The following is a 24,523-nucleotide window of genomic DNA, read 5'->3' on the forward strand; positions in this document are numbered from 1 at the left end:
ATTTTATTTTATTTTATTTTATTTTATTTTATTTTATTTTATTTTATACAGAGACAGGAAATGACAGAACCAAATTTGAGATTTCCTTGGGTTGACCCAATAAGCACTAGTTAAGTTGCACTGGACTTGTTATAGGGTCTCCTGAACTTTCTCTTGCATCTGATGCAACAGAAGGAAAGAGGGCATGAAGTTTAGGAACCTGTTCTCCTTTCCTCTTAATGCTCTAGGCCATCTACTAACCAGCCAGCTGTGAAATTCAGGTTCATACCCCAGCTTCTCTGAAGTTTTTGGCTGTTTGTCCTTGGATTTGAGTTGAAGTTTTCTGTCTTGGTAAAAGCAGGATTTGTTTCCATTTTGCATCAAATTTGATACTCTTTGTTGTTGTTGTTTGTTTGCTTATGAGGAAAAGAAAAAGAGTTGGGAAGGTGGGTAGCAACAAATAGAAATGCTGCATTGTTACCACTGAGGGTTTCCTTTCACAAGCCCAGGACAGCCCCTGAGCTTCTGCAATGTTGTGTGCCCTTTGTTCCCTTGTTTACAAGTGAGATTTTGGAGTGAGGGGCAGAATTGAAAGAGGTTCAGCTAAGACACCTGTGTGTACATGGACATACTTGTACTTTGAAAGTTATACCTATAGTTCTGTGCAGTTCTTCCTCCTTCAGAGTGATCTCAATCTTTAACACTGGCTTGGGCTATTCCAAATATTCTTTGCTTTGCTGCGGTGGCTAATGTAGCTTTGGAGACTTATGGTTCTTTGAGACCTCTGGCATTTTTGTTGTATTAATTGCTAGTAAAGGACCACTGAAGGTAGGTCCTTTATAGCTCAGGAGATGTAAGTTATACTGTTGGTAGGGATCTGTCTTTCAGGACTGGAAATCACCTTTGGGATTCTGTTAAAACTCCCAAGGCTTTTCTCCACACATGTCCATGACCTGTTATCTCACTTCCATTCCCAGGTGGGTTGATCCTCACAGACAAGCGGACCTGCTAGCTGAAAGGCAATAGTGAGACAGGAATTCTGTAGAACTGGAGAGGCGCTGTATAAAAGCTGTCATGAATGAGGAAAGATTTTTAAAGAATGGCTAGGATGATTTGGGCGAGTCATTTTATAGGCATCCAACTTGGACCATCTTGAGGGATTTGATTTTCAGAGGATTACAGTAAAAACCATGAACATCATGATGAACATGGATTTTAGTAAAACCTATTTTAATTGCAAATGCAATAAAGCATATTTTTACTTTACTTTTCTTGGAAACATTTCTGTGTATAAATGAGAAGTGTGTGTATATGTTTTTCTGGTTTCTTGGAAACCCAGGAGCATAGTTTTATTTGTAATTGTCATCTCCGGTTAATTATAGCTTGATAGGTACTATACATAAACAGTGATACCTTTTATACATGCAACTGAGAGCGTAGATTGTCATGTAGTGCAAACACCACAATGGGCGGCATCAGAAAGTGGACTCTGCTATGTTTGCTCTGCCCCCAAACTGACTGTTCCTTTGCAAACAAGACATACACAAACACACGGAGCCAGCATCTGTGTGCATGCATGCAAACCTACAGCGTGCTCTTGCACAGATACACAGCACAAACATGTCTAGGGCTTGCCAATGATTTTCAGACTGTAGCCAGAGTTTCAAACATCCATGTGTGCACTCGGGTAACTGAAAAAGGAGGGGACACATAAGCAGGTTTTTGAGCTCTCCGTGTTCACTGGTAAGCACACAGTGCTGGAGCTTGCTGCAGAAGGTTTGGGCAGCTGGCACTGCTGTGTAAGTACACGCAGCCACGCAAGCATGTTGAACATGCATGAGCACTCATAGCATGCTCTGAGATGAGAACATTCACATATGTAAACATCCCATGCTCAAACGTGGCTTAACTCACAGTACAAATTTTCTCGGTTGCTGTGAGGAGTGTGGCCTTCTGAAAGGCTCTGACATGTACTTGTCTGCTGAGCTGTAGCTAAAGAGCTATTTGTAACAATATTTATTCCTGTTTTGTAAGCAAGAGCCTATATATTACCCATGGTTGTGGACCATCAGGTTCAAGATGCCTTCCCTCCCATTCTATCCTTCCACTCCTATCCCCAGCTCTCCCTCCTTCCCCTTAAGAGAGTGCCAAACATGAAATGACAGTGACCAATGTTGACTTAATGTGGATGTTTAATAATGAAAAAAGTGTGTCAGTTCCAGCGTTAGTTACAAATGGCAGTAAGTATATCGGGTGGCAGCCCTGTAATAATTTTACATCCATCATTCCTTTCTGATGCCTCGCTGGCTGCCTGATGGATGGGGAGAGGAGAGTTAACTCTTAAGAAACTGCTGTGATCTGCTGAGCTGAAATGAATTCTGTCCCTGCTACCCCCTCGGGGAGGAGGGGGATATTAAGAATCTCAAACCCGCAGATCCTGCTGTCTTTGAGAAATAAAACACTACAGCTCACTTTACTGAGGGCATAAGAAGAAGCTTTTCTAACACATGGGATTTAAATTTCTCTTGCAGTAAAGGATTTTCTTTCAATAATGGATTTATTTTCTTATGCCCCTAATGGTTAAATTTGAACCAGAAAGTTGATAAAAAGATGGAGTGGAGAAGGACAGGAAGGAGGAAAAAAGGAAAGGATTGGTAAAACTGAGTATGACCCAAAGCTTGCTGCAAACACAGGGAGCCTGTGGCTCGGACTGGAGTAAGTTGAAATGACTGTAACTGGAGAAAATGGGACCTGGTGTGAGCTGGGCTCCCCAGACAGAAGAAGAACCCTGGAAGTAAGTCCAGAGGTGCAGTACAAACATCACAAAGCAAATCACTCTGTTAAAGTTAAAACCTGCCCATTTTCATAATCTGTGCAGAATTTATTGGCAAAATACTTTGACATTTTCAGTGACTAGCAGAGGCTGTCTTACCCACAAACATTACATACATGCAGACTTAGCCCTGCACGTTCTGCAGACTGCTAATATATATGTCCTGTAATTTGTATCTGCTCTATTCCTTGCTGGCCTATAAAACTCTAGGAAAGATGATCATTGTGATGTTTTTGTTCTTCTCTCTCAGTGTGAGAAAAGATTCTTCTGTTCGGATAGTTATTATGCAGTATGGGAACTAGTGAATATATCCTGTGGACAATGGGCCAGCGCAGGCTCTAAATCACCTTACAGCACAAAGATTAACATATCCCAACAACTGTATGTTCACTTCTTATCCCTCTTTTCCCTACTGTCTTCCTAATTTTATCTTACTGAGTTCCTTTGCCAACAGAAATTCTTGTATGCGTTTTGCAGTCCTCTTTGTTAATGCTATCAACACAGAGCAGACAGTTTTCGAAAAGCATGACAACAAGGCAAGCAGGTATTATGTCATCACCCATCCATCACCCTGTATGTCAGCCTTTCAGTAAGTCCAATCAGCAGTCTCAACAGGATCGCTCGTATCAGGGGAGTCCTCTATTCAACAGGGCTACTGTATCCATTGTAATGTCTCCTAAAACTTTTCTCAAATTTAATTAAAGACATACGTCAAGCTTTCATGCTGCAAAAATCAAAACTGCTTTTGCACAGCCTTGGTAACTAAGCATTAAGCATTTTTATTTAGTTCGACTGAAAGTTTATATATTTTTTTTCTTTTCCTTGTTCCCCACCATCACTTTTTTTGCCATTTGCTTTGTGGAGCTTGTGTGTATTTATATTTACAGCCTCTGCATTTAATGGCCACATGCCTTATTTTCACAGATGGCCAGTGGAAGATTTCCCCTCCCCCTTTTCTTTTAGTAAAGCCTGCTTTTGGTTTTGCTACTTTTGTCACAGTGCCACTACTCTCAGTTAGCAAGTGCCTACGCATGAGAGGGAGAGATTCTGCAATGAGGATTTTTTTTAATTCCCGCAAGGATTTTAGCTCTTTATTTTAAACGCCTTTTCTTTTCCCTGATTGACCATCATCTACTTGATGTTCAGATGTGTTTCTCAAAGGAAAATTAAGTGTGCATGTGTGTGTTTAGAACATCATTATGGTGGAAATACATGGGCAGGGTTAGCTAATAAAAATTGAAAAATGCAGAGGGAAGGACAAGTGCTGCCCACAGATGTGTGTGTGAGGTCAGGGAGAAGGTCATCTGGAGGCAAGAAGAAAACCCTGGATTCTTGCAGTTGTCAAAATCTGAATGGGAACTTCAGTCTTCATTCGCCCCAAAGAGCAAAGACTGGAAGTATTCTCATGCTGGTGTAGATAGATGAGGACTGCAGCTGTTTATACCTTAGTGGAAATTTTATTAAGACCAACAAAGATGGATCAACTTCCTTCTGAAAAAGAATCATACAATCGATTTGAGTTCCTTGTATTCGTTTTGAGGTTTTTGAGCTTTTCAGGTTAAGTCCTAAACTTTGCCCTGCAGCCGCAAGAGCTAGTTACTTCCTGAAATGTTGTTATTATGTCATGTGCCCCTAGTAGGTTGGGTTTTAAGCACTTGCATACATGGGCACCAGCATCAGTACAGTACCTCCCTCCGGTGTAACAGAGGTTGGACCCTTCAGTGAACCATGTTTCCTAAGGCCCCTTGGAGGCCAGCCTGTCCGGTTCTGTGCATCATAGCCTGCAGGTCCTCAACCCATTGACAAACCCATTTGTCTTTGGGGTGCTGAACTTTGCCTTGGGCAGTATTGATGCTAATGCTAGGGAGGAGACAAACTAATAAGCCTTAACTCCTGGCTAGCAAAATGTGGCAGTTTCTTTCTTAGGAGATGACCTAGGTACTATATTACGACTACAAGAAATGTAACTAAAGGTACAGTAGCCTTCATGATTTTAATACCTTCTAGGGAGAAATGGAAGAGAATGGTATGCATGTCTGTAAGGCTACTGCACTGTTGACCTGCCTGTTGTTTAATACAATTGCAGGAAAGTAGAGACTGTTGTTGCTTTCTCTTTACATGTGTGCAGACACTCTTTCTAAGGATACCCTGCATGGATTGCAATTTTCATCTAGCTTTGTTTTTGCTCTACACCCTCTGTTCCCCAGTTAGCCCTTCCTTGCCTCCAATGCCAGTTATAACAGCTCTGTCTGACCTGCTGTGAAATCTTTCATTGGAGTTTACATGGCACATTTCACGCAGAGATCTCAAAACTCTTCACAATGGCAGGAATATATCATGATCGCTATCCTGCTCAGTTTTTTGCAGAACAACTGAACAATGCAGGCAAACTTAACAGAGCATGTAAGCTCAGAAAGCAGTCTAGATGAGAAACTGGGTCATACAACTCTTAACCTATTTGCAGTCAGTGGATTACAGCTGGATTTGGTTGAGGTCAATGCCTATGTCTGCACTATGAAAACTTCTGTAGGAAGGAGGCAGCATCATTCTGCTTTGCTTTTGCTTTCCTTTTGTTTCTTCCTTAAAGAAACTGACTGATCCAACCTTACCTGCATTTTCATTTAAAAGTCCTGGCTTACACTATCTCTCAGAACTCATGACCAAAGAGAAGGAGGACCTCAGTGTCCTAATTTCCTGTAGAACTGCTACTTTCCATAAATTTGTTTCCAAGTCAAATACAGTATTTTGCCAAGGAAGTCATTCTTCCTAGAATAAAGAATTTGAAACATATAGCTTAGGGAACTGACCCTTAGAGGCTGCCAATTTATTGAGAATTTTTCCCCTTTTATTTAATTGGACTCTGTCTTACTTCCAGAGCTTTGAAAGGTACTGACTAAGAAGCTCTTAGAAAGCAAAGACCCACATCTAACAGAGTATGACAAAGAAAATGGCTATTACAAATTTCAGTGAATTCTCCCAGTGGTTCAGTGTATGTTCCTGAGAAGACTGGTTAAGTGCTTGGGCCTGTTCAATCTCTCAGATGTCTTTTTCCTATAATGCCTAATAGGTTACCTATTCATTGAGTCCATATAGTACTTCATATATATTACAAATTAGATACAATGATTTTCAGGCAGTATTGGACCAATCTGTGAATATCTGTCCTAAAGCAGATATGTTGTTCCTTTACCAAATATTGTAATTCCAGTTAAGACTTAATGTAAAATTCTGAAACAACTACCATAAAATCAGAAGGAGCTACAAATAAGGAAAGATATTTTATTTTCTGTCTTCTAATGCTGTTTTTAGATTCTGTGGGTGGATTATTCTGTGAAAGAGAGATTTCAGATAAGCAAGACTGCAAGAGCTGAGGGGGTGGTGAATGCATTGTTTCTTCATACTCAACTTTGATGCAACAACAACAACAAAAAAATCTCCCAAATGATGAATTGCCATGACATTATAAATAATCTTTCATCTTCTTTGGTGGTCCACAGAGTTTATATAATTGGAAGGCTAAACCCTTTCTTTGTTGTTTCTTCCCTTTTCATTAGTACAGTAGAAGACTATAAAATTGTGCAGCCAGAAGGGGTTTAACAATTACTGAGTCAACATTTGAAAGTCTCACTCTATTTTATCATTTCATGCATGTGCTTTTTATGAGTTTTACAGCCCTGCAAGCGTTACTTAAGCAAGGTCTATTGTAATGGTGGATCTGTCACTGCTCATATTTTATTTCACTTTCCCTTGTAACATGTGCCATCAGCAAGAATCACAGTTCCACACACACAAAGAAATGAGAAGCTTGAGGTTACAAGTTTTAGATAAGATTCAGGAGTGCAGTTCCTAAACCACCAGTCTTACTGTAGAACTTTTGAAAATTCATTTAATATGTGACTTAGTTTCTCATCTGGTAAAAAGGGACAATAACACCACTTTTCTTTGTGAAATTATGTGGCTAAATTCACTGATGAGTGCAGCACAATTGGGTAACGTGATCTATTACACCTTAATCTAAGCAGAAGATCCCTCCAAAAAAGTCAGAACTTCTCTTACGGCAATTACAGGTATAACATGACCTGGATTGTAACTTGAAATAGGACATAAGCAATGTGCACAGTGCATGGCATTAATATGCAGGAGCAGAGCCTGAACTGCAAATAATTCATCTTGTGCAGACTTCTGGGCACACCTCGCAAGTTTTTCCCTCTCTCTGTCACCTGTAATGCCTACCTTCCTCCAGTTTTCCGTGTTTTTTAGACAGTGGATGAAGATTTTATAACACAGACTATTCTGATGTTTATTATTGCAAGATGTAGAGGAATTGCACAAAAAGATTAGTTCTGCAAAGTTTTCATTCGTGTCAGATGTAGGATAACACTCTTCACCTTTTAGGGGAGCTAAGAAAAATGCCATAATGTTGAATGTATAATACCTGGCACCACCAGTGTGTCTGATATTTAAAAATATTTTTATGTAGTAAACAGAAGTGAACTTTCATTGCCTGATCATAGTCTAGCAGTTTATCTGCTCAGCACTTCAAGATTTTGTGCAAGGTTTGTGTCTGAGTGATTGGTATTTACTGGAGCTTGCTCAGAGAAGCACATTCACTCGTGCCACCAGACCTGCTCACAGTCTAAGATAAAAACTAGCGTATTAAAACTCAGACTATTTGAAAATACCACCTTTAGAGTTTAAGTTTTATTATTTTTATTACTCCCTCAGTGCAGGATGTTGAATACCTGAGCAAGCTGCACTTGGGGCAGGGGAAATGGGACAGTAAAAAGGACAATACTGGGCAGCTGCCTGTTTTTTTTTTACTTGTCGGCACCAAAGAGAACAAAGATACCAGACACTCTGTCCATCAGTGTGTTTCTAATTCTTAGGTGCAAGAACTAAGGAGCAAGCTTCTCCTTGCAGTCCACATTTTTTTTAGACTGGTCCTTCAGTTCACTTGGAAAAAGAAAGGCAAGAATATGAAAAGATGTGCCTGAGCACTACTCCTCTGCTGTTCTACACAGGTTCTATTTCTGCAGGCAACAAACTTAAAGGGAAAATATTCCTATCAGGGGAAATGGGGGTGGGGCTAGGGGAGCAGAAGACTGAAGAGTGGACTGCTTCAGTAAAACTGCTAACCTTGAATTACGCAATCGGAAAAACAGCTCTTGCCAAAATGCAATTCTAACTGAGTTCAGAGGGCTGTCAGTGGTTTCCAAATACCCCAGCCAAAAGGATATCTTCAAGAGGGGAAGAAAGGTTCACTGCCATATGCCCAGCATTCAAAGCAGTGTGGAGGAACCGTGAGTCCTTCAGGAGTAGAGGTGTGTCCAGGGTCTCAGGTGTACCCTTTGGGTTGTAACCCAGATCCAATGCAAAACAGAGGCGGTGAGGTCAGAGGGCATCGGGCAGATGTGTCAGAATGTCTTCATTTCTCAGGCCTTCCAGAATTTTACTTCACGTTTGTGTAGTAGCAGGAGGAGTTCTGGCAAAGATTATCAAGCTGCTCTACATATGTTTTGACTCTTCTTGTTTTATGTTTCTTCCATGAAAGAGGCTGCAACCAAGTTCTTGTCATTTTTAGATCAATGTATTGTTAAACTATGACAGCTATCCCTGACAGAGAGCCAAGTAACTTTTGCAGCTGACCACAAAACTGACTCTGACTTGCAGTGCTTAGTCATTTTTTATATATATATTTTTTTTTTCCTACATGACACGTTCCATGTGTGTATATGTTTGTTTTCTTTTTTATTGTTATTATCCTTTTAAACATAACTAGAACATTGCTAGGAGCAGAACTACAGGTCTGTCTTCTCTATCAGATTACTTTCTTCGGTTAATGACGTTTTAGAAACTTCTCATTGCATTGTGACTATTGATGAAAACTGTCTGGTTATGCTTTCAACCATTGGGCTATTGTGGGATTGCTCTCTGCAGAATTATCTTCTCTGTTTTGCATGTTAGCGTTTTAGATAATTCAGACAACTAGACTCTTGCTGCCTCTACAGACCCCTCCTACGGTCCCAGCAGAAATTAGGTTAGTTTGTCTCAGCATCTGCCTGAGTTATTCACTGAGGTTAAAGAGGAAAAAAGATGTTCATAAGATATCTAGTCACTCTTCTGGGGCCAGATACAAAATTCAGAAATTTAGAAGGGGAAGAAACACTTTGTCTTGAACAAGGCATCCCCATATTTCTTTGCCTGCAAAAGCAGAAGCATTTCTTACTGTTTGTTTCCCTTGCTTAATGCAGTGTAATTTTCAGCAGGTCTCACAAGGAAGTGTTGCAGCACTCCCCTGGGTTTGGACCAGCCTTGCCTTTTCTTCCCAGCATGATTGTGTCTAAGGCTGCATTTGATGCCACTCATGCAATAATCATGGGGTGAATTGCAATCAATACCTTTGAAGTGTGGGACGAACCTGAAGAGTAGGGATTATCATTGGTTATTTCCCTGCAGCTTTTAAAACCTGCAAGCACATAGACTTTCACCAGCTGAACTCTCTTTTCCCCATTACATCCTACGCATGGCAGAGCAAACATCTGTGGGGCTTGAGACAACAATAAACAAGTTTAAGGCAGAGTCCAGTAAAATGCTTTGTCAAAACTCTTTTATTAACATGTGCTGCCGAAACCAACATGCCTGTATCCCACCTGTTATCTCTGGATGATACCGCAGCTTCGTTGCTGTTTACACAGCTATTCCCAGCATAACAGAGTGGTGGCAGTTGTAAGGACATGTAATTTGATATCAGTTCAAGGAAGTGATGATAAGTATGTGTGCTTTCTATATGAATTTGAAAATCCTCATGTATCTGTCTGAAGTTATTATGTTCTCTGAGATGAGACCGTGCCAGAATTGCCAACAGGTTGCCATTTTATTTGTGATCTTTGGATCTTTTGTTACTTTGGAGCTTCCATGAGTACTTCTTCCATGAACTGAAAGGCTCTGTAGAAAACTGGTGAGATGCTTCTATCAAACTGGAAGTAGTAACCTATCAACTGAGCACTTAGAAACAAAACAACATGGGAATGTCACTTGGCCCCTTTCAGATATTTTGTAATTTTAAAAGTGCTTTTATATGTTGGGATTGGGCAAAATCAAGTGCAGTGTATTTTGTAGGAAGAGCATAGGCCAGGAAATGAGCACACTACTCACATTAGCTGGGCTTTTGCATCCTTACAGAGCATCACTGCTGTCTTTCTGTTCTTCTGATGTTGTTGCAGAGGTTTAGAAAAGAGCAGGCCTTATATTTATCTTTGCTTGATTTTTTTTTTTTGAACTTCAACCTTTTTAAACATTAACGCAGAAGAGTGCAGCTAGCTGTTTCAGCGTCCTCCATTTCAAGAGCAACATCATGCAGAAGTTCTTTTTATCTGCAAGCTTGCAGTTAGGGATTGAATACGTTATCATATTATATATTTAAGGAGCAAGGAGTAAATTGGAACCGTGCTGAGAAGGTGAGCTCCCTGCTTCTCTATTCCAGATGCCTGGAGAGCACCTCCAAGTGCAGCAGCCCAGTAGTGCAGCAGCACCAAATGGCATCCCTGCCCTTCTCCTCTTCCATCATGCCCTCCCTCACACACTTCATCGGATGTGGCTGTACCTCAGAATGCAAACTTAGCACAAGATGGATAGCAGTGGAGCATCTGTAGGCTTGTTAAGTCAAACTCTGATAAACGAGCAGTACCCAGTGTGTACCTTGCAGACAGCATGCCGGAGTATTTGCTGACCTTAAGACTCAATCAGATCATGTAGGGAGAGTGCGGTTCTGAATGTGGCTGCCTCCAACTTCAACAGCTGCGCTTACTGCATAAAGAGCTGTTAAGTCTGTGCCCTTTGCGCTCTCAGCTCTGTTTCTCTAAGAGGTTTATACATCATTCAAGAAAAAATCTGCAACAGAATGGCTCCCTTCCCCACTGGTGTACCAAACAAGAGGAAATGTTCTTTTACATCTGAGACTGGTGGCAGCATTTTTAAATGATAACTAAAATACACATTTGTGAACTCCATCATTATGATTTTGATGATAAATTGGTGGGGTTTTTTTTTGGTTTTTTTTTTTGAGGAAAAACTGTTCATGTGCATCATAGAACCGTTTGGATGAGATAGTCAACTTATTCCTGATATTTTATCTGCATGCAGGCTGCTTTGGACATGAGAGCTAAGTTAAAACCAGCAAACCAAAGAGTTTGGTAATGCTAAGTACTGGAAAAGTTCAAGCGCTTATTCAAGCTCTCCAAGCTTTTGGGATCTGTTGTGCCTAGGAAGTGTTGCAGAACCCCCGCTTGCTTGTGGTAGACTGGCTCAGCCACATGGGGTTTTCCTGCAAAACCCAAGACGATAATCCATCTTGCATTGTTTTCAGTGGTGATACATCTGGTTATGGATAGGGCACAGAAGTGATTCATAATGAAAGTGAATGATAGGGAAGAGAAATTTAACCTAACGTTCCCTAAAGTGTGAGTGTACCCAGTTGAGCAGATTAGCTTCATTTCTAAATCTCTCAAGAAAATCTTGAAATGGGAAAATGACTTATGTGAATTTGAACTGTTCTTTGAATTGCAGATGCGGGGACATCACATTGAGGGAAACATTTCTGTATTCATATTGTTCTCTTTTCTGTTTTCTTCTATAATACAATCCAGTGACATTATTAGGCTACACAGAATAATTGTAAAGTCTCTGGTTGCCATGTGAAATCTGAGAGTTTTTTAGTTTGTTGATCTTTTACAGTCTTTGAGTGTGGAACAGATCAACAAAACAGCAATCTTTCTTTCAGGAAGACGCTCAAAAGATTTTTTTTCAACTGGAGCCACTTTATTATAATTCAGCATCGTGTCATTTTCCTAGCTTCGCAAAAGGCAGAGTGCCTAACATTTTGAAATGTTAGTATTGCTTTCCTGAAAGATTTATTTTTAAACATATGATTGTCAGGAAGATAGAATGTTTATGAGTAATATGCACAGGGAAAACAAAAACAATTGGAAAATGGAACACCTTTGTATTTGCAAAGTCCAACAATTCAGAAGGAAGAGAGATATTTCGAAGAGAACATTGGAATTAATTGCCCTGGCATCTTGTTCTGGCAATGTCTGTAGACACCGCTGCAACCTGACAGATTAATTGGCAGCACACACTAGCCTGTTGCAATCCTGGGTTCACAGATAGTTCTGAGTATGTGAATGACGGACGGGCTGTTAGGAAGGTTGGGTAAACAGTCCAGACAGGAACGCAAACCACTGCCCAAGTATCGTATCAGTCCAGGCTGATCCTTTCCTAAGGCCTGAATAAGTTCAATCTAAAGCTTTCCCTTTTTTCCCCTGTGTCTGCTTCTCAAAACACTGCCTTTTAAGACAGAAAAAAGGGCAAAGTTGCCCATGTCTCTGCACTATGAGTTCAGGCGGGAAGTAGAGTAAAGCAATTATTATATTGAGCAAGAGCGTGTATCATCTAAACTTCCAGTCCAGCTATGCTGTCCCAGGGACACAGGGAATTGAAGTATTCTTCAGATGTGCATCCAGTTTTATTATGCTCAACTAAAGTAATCTTTTCAACACTGTGGACTTAGCTCATCACTAGATAATAAGCATGTTTTAAAAAAGACTTGAGAGTCTGCAACTGTACTGCTTCCAAAAAAAATAATATTATGTATTTTTTAATAACTGACTCAGTAAACTGTTGTGAATTAATTGTTACACATCTTCTCTATCAGCCCTTTAAATTACCCGCAAGCTTTGCATTTACAGTATTTAATGGTTTTCCTGATGCAAATCCTGGCATCTTCCCCATGTAGGACAAAACGACACTGGAGACCCTGACTCAGCAACTGGCAGTAAAACAGAGTGAAGACGGGAAGTTTAGCCACGCAATGATGGATTTCAACATGAGTGGAGATTCTGATGGTCAGTACAAATGGCTTCTCCTTGTTTCTAGTGTTGTGTATATGTATCTTTGTCTGGAGGACATCTGGAGGACAGTCCGAGTGTTTGAGAGGTCTGTGAGGGGTTACTGATATGTGGTTAGGCAGGAAAAAATGATTCATCTTCCGGCATTTTAAGTCTGTGGAGTTGATTTTTAGCCTTCTCTTTTCTATGCTCTACATCTCAGGGAGGAAACAAAAATGCATTTCTGATGGTGAAAATGAATTAAAGAAGCAATTAGGTGTGGGATGAGATCACACAGGAAGTCCGTGAATTATGGACCTGGTCATCTTCAGATGGTGCACACTCTGCCTCAGTAGGAACTTGTCTGGGTTTGATGAAGCAATCTTAATGTTCTTTTCTTTCTCTGCCATTGCTTGTGTTGTTACGGAGAAGTAGGCATTAAAACAGATGTTCAAATGTCCACTTGGTAGCCAGAAGCTTGATTAAGAGGAAATACCTGATGTTGCTTTATATCACACCATTGACATCACATTCTATAAACAAGAAAGGAAGAAAGTAAAAAGAAAATCTACACTGATAAGTGTTGATTTTAAGTTATTAAGTGGTAAAAGATGTTTTCAAAAAGCAGTCTAATGCTTTATGTTGACAAAAATGGAATGCTTCATCAAGTCTGTGTTATGTGATGCTGAGTCAATAGAAGAACTAAAAATTAGACATTATACACTATATGGTATTTCCTACCTCTTCAAGTAAAAGAAACAGCATTGAGAACATTGACTCATTTAATGTGCAGCACTTCACTTAGGCTACTCATGGCAGAAGCAGCCGTATAATGAAACACAAGTTGGGAGTGATTTTCTTTCTCTTTTTAGGAAGTGCAGGAGTTTCAGAATCAAGAATTTATCGGGAATCCAGAGGGCGTGGCAGTAATGAGCCCCATATCAAGCGCCCAATGAATGCATTCATGGTGTGGGCTAAAGATGAACGGAGGAAGATCCTTCAAGCCTTCCCTGACATGCACAACTCCAATATCAGCAAGATACTAGGTACGTTTGACATCATTTATTTTTCTTGTCACAGAACTCAGCACTTTTGATGGAATAAAGCGGGGCACCTGACACAACTGAATAACTATCTTTAGGTTGTCTGTTTAGCTTCTTGGGTACTGCATCAAGGACAGCAGCTATACAAACTGCCACCATGCTGCCCAGTGCTATATATTGATCGTAAGTGCTGAAGTGCTCTTGTATCTTTGTAATTACTCAGGTTGTGGTGTGGATTTTGGTGCAAAAATGTGAAGTAAAGGATTCATTTTATTAAGCTGTTGAACAAGCACAGAATGACTGCTATAATGTATTTGCCCATGTATTTCATCTAACTAGAAGCACACCACACTATTTGATTTATGCCTTAGCGCTGTCTGTTCAAAGCAGTGGACACAGGGAAAAGATCCTAAAATACATCCTTTTATTTTATACCCTAAGTTTTAAATTATTCTTGTTTTGTTCCTGTTACATTAAATTTTCACTTAGTGCACAATCTCTACCGCAAGCTGCTTTTATTCTAAATATTCTGAGAAGAATTCTGAAATCTAAAAAGAAATATCAGAATTAATTTCCATATCCTCTAGTCTTCATATCCCAAGCAATATTTGTCATGAGCATCACCTACCAAATTTCATGCCATAGTCTTCAAATTTTTCAGTTCTTACTTAAATTCCCAGGACTATATTCTGTCTGAAGTTACTCCTGTTTGAGACACTGAATGATACAGAAGGTGAATAAATGGAGATTTATGAGGCCAGTGAATTACTCTTCTGCAGAAAAAAATAAATATATGTGACCAACTCAGAGATGGTGCGTTTTTACTGATATAAACTGTGTTACAGAATCTAAGCATACGTCCTGCCAGTGGGTAAAAGCTTAACCAGGGACCTTGATTAACTGGGCTACATGTCTGGCTGGTTTGGCAGACAAGAGACATGAACGTGATGGTAATGGCACCATTAACCAGGTGCAGGGCTGGTAAATATGCTGAGCTTAGTCTGGTCAAAGATTTGATATTCAGCTTGATTAGGGTGGTGTTGTAAGAAGTTAGCAGAATGCAAGTGGAAATTAGATAAAATTGCTTGGAGAGGCAGAATGCATTGGCTGTGGATGACAGACATGATGAAATTAACCCATGATTAAAAGGGTAGTACACGATGATTAGATTAGTTTTAGGAGCAGAATTTGAAGGGGAAATTGTTTATGTTGATGTTAAAATAGCCATATACTGGTTAAAAGGGATTATACTGGTTACAGGTGTATGATGTGATTAGGCTGAGAACAGAGCAGTAATGGTTTTGGTCTGTTTCTAAATTGAGAGAGGGCCTGGTTAAACCTGTTTTTAAATAATCAGCTTCAGAAATCTACAAGATCATTCTGAATGACCCTTTTCATATAGAAAGTACAAAGAGAGCTTGATGTTTTCCCTCTTAACTGATTGTTTTGGATAACAACCTCCGACAGCACGCTGCTAATTCATTCTGCTTAAAACAGGCGTTTGAGCTGGGCTGACATTTTACGCAGTCTCTGGGGATCCTGGTTGACATTTTAAAGGGCTTCTAAGCATTTTATAATACCCTAAAATCTGGTTTTAATAAGCCATTCTGCTGAAATTGTTAACATAAGGAATCACCTTTTACTATTTGGCGCTAGATCAGGGAGATATGGGGACATCTTTTTCTGATTAGATATACAGTAGTTGGAGTAAAATGTGCAAATTCATTACAGATCCTGTTGAGGTGACAGACAGTATAGCTGACTCCAAACTCTTTACTGTTTCGCTGTCAGATATGGGGAAAAGCAAGGTTTAAAGTAGGAAGAAATGATGTTTCTATTTCCTTCCAGCATCACTGTTTGATTTTTTTTTTTTTTTATTCCTCCTCTGCAATAAAGAGGGATGCCCAATGCCTTCTTCCCTGGCAGGAATGTTGCAAAGGTCTTCCCTCAATTGCAAAAGGCCAGTCTTTTGAAGTCAGCAGGGAGCTCTCTGTTAACTAGCGTAGGGTGAGCAGACAGAAACTTACAGTTCAGACAAGTACTAGGGGCTCTTTATTAGAACTCTGCCATTTTTCCTTGCCATTTTTTAAGCAGTGCTGTTGCCGTTGAGGTCAGAGAGCTTGCTGTCACCACGAATGGCTTAGATGGGTTCTCACCCATCCAGGGTCATTTTTATAGTAAAATGAGAGGAGAAGCCCTTCCCAGCACTTGCATTCTCTGGGGATTATGTTTGACACTGTGGTATTATGTTTTGAGCATAAAAATTAGATACATGGATTTGTCACTAAATTAATCTGTACATACGTTTGTCATCCATCTGTTCATTGCAACTTAAACTTGTGGATAATGATTTTTTTTTAGTAAATTGTTGAAAAGAAGTGCTAAAACAGTCTGCTGAACCCTATCAATTTAATAATGCATTGTTTAGATATTTCTGTAAATATTTTAATTAATTTCACTGAGAAATTTACGTAAGGAGATTTGAAGGAAATTATTACCTTCAGAAATCTTTTCATGGATGTTCATGTGTGTGAATGCAGACATATATGCATACCTATAATGCATACGTATGCATTGTATACGTGCTTGTGTGTATACCTGTATTTTTTAAATGTAAAATCAGCCTGCTGCAGATACCCAGATTGAAAGATGTCAGTCCCATAGACTTAAAGTTAGGCAGTGTTACAAGCAGCTGAAAATTCTCAGTGGAGAAATTTGGCTTGAAATTGGCAGTCAGCAGAGCTATGAGCCCCACTGAAATACAGGCACGTGTGCAGAGATGGGTGTCTGTCTGTCTCTACTGCCGATCCCTGTTCAGCTGGCTGGCTGTCCTCACTGTCACCAGAAATGCCTCACGTGGGCACAGCTCTGAACTGCCCTAGCTTGTGCTGGTGCTGCAAAGTCTAGTGATTTTGTCGTTTATTTTCTAAACACTTCAGGCACCAGATCGGGGAGTGCTGTGTGAGAGTCCTACCCGTCGTTATGTATGTGTGTGGGGAGAGGACGGGCTCTTGTTTTCATACTCACAGAGAAAAGCCTTGCATACTTGACCCACTCGGAGCTTTCCAACACAGATGGTGAGCAGAAAGCTCACCAACGAGTGTAAATCTTCCCTTAAAAAGAAACATTTTTTCCAGATTCTTCAGTTACACCTTATCTGGGCTTGGGCTGGCACTTGGCATAGGTTCCTGTGCCTGCATGTGTGTGTTTATTGACATATAAAAAACTGCAGATAAATGTATTACAGATATATTTTGTTCAAACACCAGGTACTATCAACCAGTTTAGCGTGCTGATTGATGATCCTTATTCATACCTTAGCCTACAAGTGCAAGGCTCAGAGTAATAGATTGTTCAGAATTTCAAAAGTTTCATTAAGACCAGTTAGAGAGCTGCTTGGATGTTGCATATTAGCAAGGAAACAAGTGAAAATGCTTGAATGTAAAAACCTGGAGTTTATAATCAGAAAATATGCCCATTATCACATTTATTTTGACATCGCTGTTTGTTTAATTATTTATGATACTTCAAAACACACTAGTAAATGATATTAAATGTGTTCTGTAAAAACAATAAAATCAGAGTAAGAGGAGATATCCCTGCAGAAAGCAGCTATTAAAAATTTGCTAGGAAGAGAGGTGAGACTGCCAGGATTTTTGTTGTATTGAGTTTACAGCTTAGGAAGGAAAAACATAATGAGTGACATTTATGTATAAATATTGTATGTGTAACTGCATGTACAAATATTATGCATCAAAATTTCAATTTTTATGGCCCCGATCCTGCAAAGACTTATGTGTTTGCCTAACTGCACCCAGTATTTACAGAACTTTTCACGTGAGGGGTAGGAATCTGTCTGCTCAGGTCTGAGTGTAGGATTGCAGTGAGATAGCACAGTGAAAAAAGAATTATGCCTGCACAGAAAAAGAAATCACTACAATTTAGCAACTACTGATTTTAATTTCTATCTTTCTCTACGTCAGTCTCAAAATACACCTGACTATTAATCAGCCCCTGAGCTGCAGGTCCCCTCACAGCACGTAAAGCGAATGTCAAGATTTGTTTAAGATCTGTGAGGTTTTTAGCTTTGTTATTCATAAATAAAAACTGTTTCATCGACAGGAACTGGGGCTGGAGTTTTTTTTTTAAGGCACCAGGGCTGCGGCATGTTCATGGTTAGAGGGCGTTACTAAAATTCATTATTTTCTTCATATGCTAAGAAGCCAGTTTGCAGATGTCCAAGAGGCAGAATTTCAAAGTGGACCTCTTCCTATAAGAGCTATGTAAGCTTTGCCCTTAATTTTTGACATCATTCACTCCTATCTATACTTCCATCTCATGCGCTAAACCAGCATTTCAGTGTTTTGGCAGTCTCCACATGTTTATCACTGTGTCATTTAGTCCAAAATCTAAGAGGCACTATGAGTGGAAAGTTGGTGTCACTTTTTCTAGTTACTTCCTCTGCCAGAAAAAACATGGGATAATTTCTCTGCAGGAGACAAAGCTGCTGACCATGATTCTGTAGGCAGTTTGGCTGCCCCATATAACACAGTGCCGTGTCAGGGATGTTCATACTGAGCTTCTGGATTTGTGTGGCATACAAGTGCCATGTAGCAATTTCAGATCAAATCCTAGAAACCATCTACTCGCATATTCAGATGGAACCACAGAAACATAGAATGGTTTGGTTTGGAAGGGATCTTAAAGATCATAAGCTACTAACAGTTAGCTGAAACAGTGAACTGTCTCTCATTCCAGAACTAGCTGGGGAATCTCTGTGTCTTTTATGTAAAAAACCTGACATTTTTTACTCCACTGGAATGTTTGTTAAGAAAGGACTATCCACTGCTCCTCCTCCAAACAAATACGCCATGATTTCCCACTGCTTGTCACCAGGTGTGATGCCAGCCTGGGTCACTGCCAGACTGCCAGGCCTTTAGTCAAGGCAGCTTGAAATACTTAAGCTCAAACAGCAGCTTGAAATAAAGATTCAAAGATTGATGGGGAAAATGGTGTGTCGGTGGTCTGAAGGGGGCTTTCCAGAGGGAACCAAACTGTCTTCTTCCATTGGAAGGGATAGTTGTGCTCTCTATATTGAGAGTCTTGGGGGCACAGTGAGCTAAGACAGACCTGACTAAGAGCATGAGCTAAGTGCAGTATGAATAACCATGAGAAGTGAAGAACAAGAGGAAGTCAATATGACATATGACATTGTAGACCCATTAAATCAAGAAACTATTCAAACTTTTTTTTCCCCCCAACAGGAAAGTGGTCTATTTTCCAGTAAAATTTTCCTTCTGTGCCACATGTTTCACAGCTTGGACCGTTCCTGTTCTTTGAAATGTATCTTACCCTGAAGCACTTCTGTAGTCCATGGAAAAATAAAATAGGATAGCTAACTCAAGAAATTTTACTTTCTGTTCCCATACTATGTCTTTTAAGCAATATTAGTTTGTAATTTTCAGGAGGTATTCTAAAAAAATTATTCAGTCTTCATTATTTCCGTAGCTCAAATATCCACATTAGCATAGGCAGAATGTCAGAAACTGGGCTGCCAGCAATCAAGCCGTAGTGCAGCTCTGTGGAGAGGTGTTCCAGTATCCCAGTGCTCTTCCCTTCATGACACATACTAAATTCTTTGTTAAGTTAGAGCTGACAGTGTTCACCGGGACTTGGTCTTGGAGTTAACACCCTGCTGAGACATATGGGATAGCTTATAGCTGTTAAAGGCATTGCTTCAGGGTCTTTGCAGGTTCTTGTGCCCAGCAGCATACTATTTATGATCAATTCTGATTCTGCTTTTCACAAACGTAGTAGCTAGAAAGATGTTATTTGTTATGAAAGACTGAGCTGTTAGACATGTAAGTATCCAGAGTAGATCCAGCCATAGTGCAGCATGGCAATCAAATCACAGCATCTGGGAATGCTGCCTCCCCTGTTAGAGGAGGGGAAAGCTGTTGTCAAAGGAAGCTCTTAGCAGAGCAGACTTGACATACCTAAGGGGTTTCTCACAGTTCACCAACATACAGTGCTCCTCAGTTTTCTAGTAAGTGTCATGGATTGCTCATTATCTGATGCTTTTATTGATTACCTGAAAAAAAACCCTATAATAATAGAGAAAAGTTTCCATAAAATAGTGAAAGCTTCCGGTATCATCTCTCTCTGCCTCATGGCCATACTCAAGAGGTTTACAAGTGAAATGCAAACAAGACCTGACCCTTGTCTGGAAGCTCTGACAGATTCCCAGCCCAAAGCGATATGACCGTCGGTATCTTGTTCCAAGTGACCTACTTGCTTCTCTGCCTTTCAGTGCTTGTGAGTGAGCAGAACCTCATTTCTTGTTTTTTTTTTGGTGACAGGATCTCGCTGGAAAGCTATGACAAACCTAGAGAAGCAGCCATACTACGAGGAACAGGCCCGACTCAGCAAACAGCACCTGGAGAAATACCCAGACTACAAATACAAGCCAAGGCCGAAGCGTACCTGCCTTGTAGATGGCAAAAAACTACGCATTGGCGAGTACAAGGCTATCATGCGCAACAGACGTCAGGAGATGAGGCAGTATTTTAATGTTGGGTATGGGACCTTTAAAAACTACCATTCATTTCATTAAAAAAAAAAAAAAAAACACATTTTCAGGGAGAATTCTTAATTCACTGTAGTAAATGATATATTTTATTGGCAAGAACATTATATATTGCTAACGGAATGTGAAGCTTATACTTTCAAACAGTGCGTTCCAGGAGGAAGTTAGGCAGCTAGGGATTTTTTGTTGGCTCTGCTATATGTTCATCTCACAGCTTCAGCCAACTGTCTCATTTCCACTCCGATCATGCAAAAGAAAAAGAAAGAAAGAAAAAAAAAAGCTTAAGAGTTTCCAATGAAATGTAAGTTTTCTAATAAAATCTTGTAAATGTTACATTATTATGGGGCCTCAGAGGTTGTATCTGAATAAATCAGTGGTACTGCCTGTTGATCCAAAAGCCAAAAATACTAGTTTGCATTCAGTATGATCTGTGGCAAGTGGTCTGTAAAAGGACTGCTGAACATATTGAACTTCAGCTGGAATACAGACTTGGCTCACTTAATTCGTATCAGGCATGAAGTTGCATCCATTGTCCATCACGATGGCATGTATCAGAGTAGGAAGTAGATGTCTTCCAATTCAATAAGCTAAATGCTTTATGCTGAGTATAAATTTCAAGAAGATTGGTTTTGATAAACACTTAATAGATCAGTTTGATCGGCTCGATATGATCAGGCTGAGATCTGTCTGCAAAACTCACGTCTTTTCCTTCTGCAAATGCTCCTTAGTTTTGGTTAAAGCAGATTAAAAGAATCAAAAATGTTCTGTAATATTTCTGTAATCGCTCCAGTAATTGGTAAAAAAAAAAAATAATTTTTAAATTTTTTTTTTAAAAAAAGGAAAAGCACCAAAACAAAACAAGCCTCGCAAATAATGGAATTTATGTTCTGTTTCATCTCAGGCTGAATTTGGAAACGTATTAACTGAGCCGAGTTGCACATCTCCCTAGTTAATGACTAGAAGTAGCAATAAAGGAGAGAATATCTGTCCAGCAACTGTTAAGTGTCATCAGACTGTGTTTTAAACAGCTACAGTGTGCATTGTTATAATAAGCCGCTCAGCAGAGAAATTTGAGCTGCTTAACCCTGTGGTGCTGGCAGGTCCAGTGATCCCAATGGTAAGCACTGAAACAAACACAGGGAAGTCAGCCAACATTTGGCATCAAGAGATTAAAAAAAGAGGAGGGGTGCTTTCTGGAAAAAGAATAGGTGCAGCAGAGCCCCCAAAACACTGCTTATCTGGTTAACATGCATGCTTCATCATGGGAAAAAAATTAACCTTGTAACGCTCTGCATATTATTTAGCTTTCCAAACAAGGCTGACATTGAAATCAAGACATTTCTGTAGATAATTTGTAGTGAGGCAATTAGAGCACAGAATCTGGGGTGAAATCTCTGTAGGAGCTACTGACGAAGCGGCCAGTGAGCGCAGTGGGGTCAGTGTTTTATGCTGGGAGTCCCAGCACTGCAGCTGAATTCCTGGTTTTGGTTCCTAATCTGCTGCATCGCCCTGTGCAGGTCATTTGGGGCTGAACACAAATACAACTCCTAATTGCGCCCAAAAATAAGTGATGGGGTTTTTTTAAGAGCTCTCACTGTGCAAGCTGCTGGGGCATCCTGAAAACCTGCCTGAAAACAGCACAATGGGAAGGACTGAGCATTTTTTGCAACTCTAGTACTTAATGCTTTCATGTCTTAATGACCTCATCTTTAATGGTGGTGTGGTAAACTCACCTCATCCTCCAGAGTGGACATCCTATAGAAGTGGAAAAATGCTATTCTTAAATTATTTAATATTTGGAAAGCACTCTGAAAAGCGTCATTTACGTGCGAAGTATTCCTATTGTTAAATATTAAAAGCAATTTAAGTGTGCTGAATCTTGTTAGAGAAATGCTGACTCCAGAAAACAAAGCCTTCCTATTGAATTAGGAATAAAATGCAAATTAGATCCGCTACCTTCTTTAAGAGCTGTGTCTTCAGCTGAGACAACTTAAACTTGTTTCAGCAACAGGGAAATAACAATTGTACTGACAGCGGCCTTGCTTGAATGGCAGGCAGAAAGTAACTGAAAACACAGCTAGCAATTCCAAACAAATGTAAAGCTCTTTGGCTGAGGAGAGTCTTTCAGGATCACTGTACTGTGCAGGGCTTACTGTACAGCCTGGGCACAGCCAGGCAGGGGAACAGGGAAAGGTTTCATTCTTAATTACGAATGTTCATCTCAAGAGACTCTGCCCTGTCTCCTGTGGCAAGGCTTTTCAGTACAGATGGACACACCGCTGATGACATTACAATGTGCAGCATGTACTGAAGAGTATTACTGCAATGGAATTACTTCATGCAGCAAGGAAACAAAAGGAGCATGAATTTTAAACCTCTAGGCTTGTTGGGACCCTGAAGCTTCTCAGGGAAACAAACACTGGTATATCACAGCTAGTGTTCTTGCTGCAAAGGGAATTTCTGTGGCCTGGAATAATTCGTCTTTCATTGCTGCAGACAGGTTTCCAAGGCTTAGATGCTATATAAAGGCATCTTATAGAGGATTTGCTCAAATGCTCATGTTGCTCTCTTGCTTTTTATTTATTTTTAAATAATGCATGCTTCCACTTCAAGTCTGGCTTTTCCCAGTTTTATCCACCCTGCTTCAAAGTTTCTGTTTTTCACCAGTGTCACTCACTTTGGAAACTGTCACCTTTCAAAGGGAGGCCGTTAGCGATCATCCTGTAAGCCCATATTGGCCCTGGAATGCCCACTGCCCTTCTCCTTAATAAGGGCCAGGTCCATGTGTTAGCATAGAGTACTCTCACCGAGAGGCCTTTGCTTTCTCCTCTTCCAGTGTTAGTTCCCTTTGCTTTGCAGGCTACCCAGCTTTAGCTTCATTTCTCCTGTTAGCAAATTTTTATTTCCAGTCCTTTCAGCCGCTTGGGATTGTTTAAGAACATTTTCAAAGTACGTGTTTTTTGAGGTAGTCCATGATTAAAAGCGTGCTTGCTTCTTTCTGGCAGCTCAATAAAGAAATTTGCATCACAGGCAGGCATGCTGAAGCTGTGTGGTTCAGGTGCAACTGCAGAAGTTCACAAAAGTTAAATTTCCTTAGCAGTGAAGTTGAATGCCCTCTGAATGCCCAAGAGCACATGCTAATGTGTTTGCCAAGCGCTGTCATACATGCTCTCTCTCTGCTTCTTCCAGTATTCAGACTTCCTCTTCCTTCTTCTCCATTGCAGGCAACAAGCACAGATTCCCATTGCCACCGCAGGTGTCGTTTACCCAGGAGCCATCGCCATGGCAGGAATGCCTTCCCCACACCTGCCCTCAGAGCACTCAAGTGTGTCCAGCAGCCCCGAGCCCGGGATGCCCGTCATCCAGAGCACTTACGGCATCAAAGGTGAGGAGCCCCATATCAAGGAAGAGATGCAGACCGATGACGTCAATGGAGAAATCTATGATGAGTATGATGAGGAAGAGGATGACCCCGATGTGGACTATGGCAGTGACAGTGAAAATCACATTGCGGGGCAAGCCAACTGATCAGGGTCCAAATATCACATGACCTGCAGGACTTCAAGGAGAAAAGAAAAAATAAATAAAGCCCCATCTGGTTTATCCTTACCAGTGGCCAAGCACATTAACTTTCTCATACACTGACTGTTACTTTAACTGTTAGTCTTAACTAGTTGGGACATCAGCTGACTAATAGACATCAGCCTGCATCAGAAGAAAAAAGGCTCAGAAGAAAGGAAACAAAGACAACGACAACAACAACAGAATAATATAAGCTATGGGTAAAATAATGCCAGTAATTCAGCTGCTATACCCAAGCACTGAAGTCTTACCCGTCGACCTTTTATTATTATTATTTTTTTTTCAAATAAACTTTATGGCTGTTTGTTCTACAATGTTCTAGAAATTCTCACTCAGGTACACAGTGCCAACAAGTGGCTTGTGAATGTGTTTTGTTGTTTTGTGCTACAGTTTAAAGAGAAATAATTCTTTTTTTTTTTCTTTTTCTTTTCTTTTTCTTTTTTTTTTTTTTTTTTTTTTTTTTTTTTTGGTAATGCACCTGACAGGAAAGAAGAAAAAGATAAAATTCCTTTTTCCCCTTCTGTCACCTCCTTCTCCTCCTCCCTGGCACGTTTGGGTCTGAAGCGTGTGTGCGTGTGTGTGTACGCGTGGCTGGCAAGGAAGGAAGTGGGGAGCC

General features: G+C 40.2%; 1 protein-coding gene across 9 annotated transcripts in view; it reads left to right on the top strand.

Annotated features, from left to right (window-relative positions):
- The window catches only part of SOX5 (SRY-box transcription factor 5), a 332,325-nt gene extending 308,107 nt beyond the window's left edge, over positions 1-24,218 (top strand). For all 9 annotated transcript variants that reach the window (XM_042834992.1, XM_042834991.1, XM_042834996.1 and 6 more), the window contains exons 12-15: positions 12,606-12,714; positions 13,569-13,742; positions 20,099-20,315; positions 23,550-24,218. In XM_042834992.1, the coding sequence (XP_042690926.1) occupies positions 12,606-12,714; positions 13,569-13,742; positions 20,099-20,315; positions 23,550-23,853 (804 nt within the window). In that variant the 3' untranslated portion in view covers positions 23,854-24,218. The remainder of the gene's footprint in view (positions 1-12,605; positions 12,715-13,568; positions 13,743-20,098; positions 20,316-23,549) is intronic.
- The last annotated feature ends 305 nt before the right edge of the window (positions 24,219-24,523 follow it).

The sequence above is a fragment of the Centrocercus urophasianus genome, unplaced genomic scaffold (genome assembly GCF_019232065.1).
Source record: "Centrocercus urophasianus isolate 14NV4802_14NV808 unplaced genomic scaffold, USGS_Curo_1.0 seq_5, whole genome shotgun sequence".
In the NCBI taxonomy this organism is placed as follows: domain Eukaryota; kingdom Metazoa; phylum Chordata; class Aves; order Galliformes; family Phasianidae; genus Centrocercus; species Centrocercus urophasianus.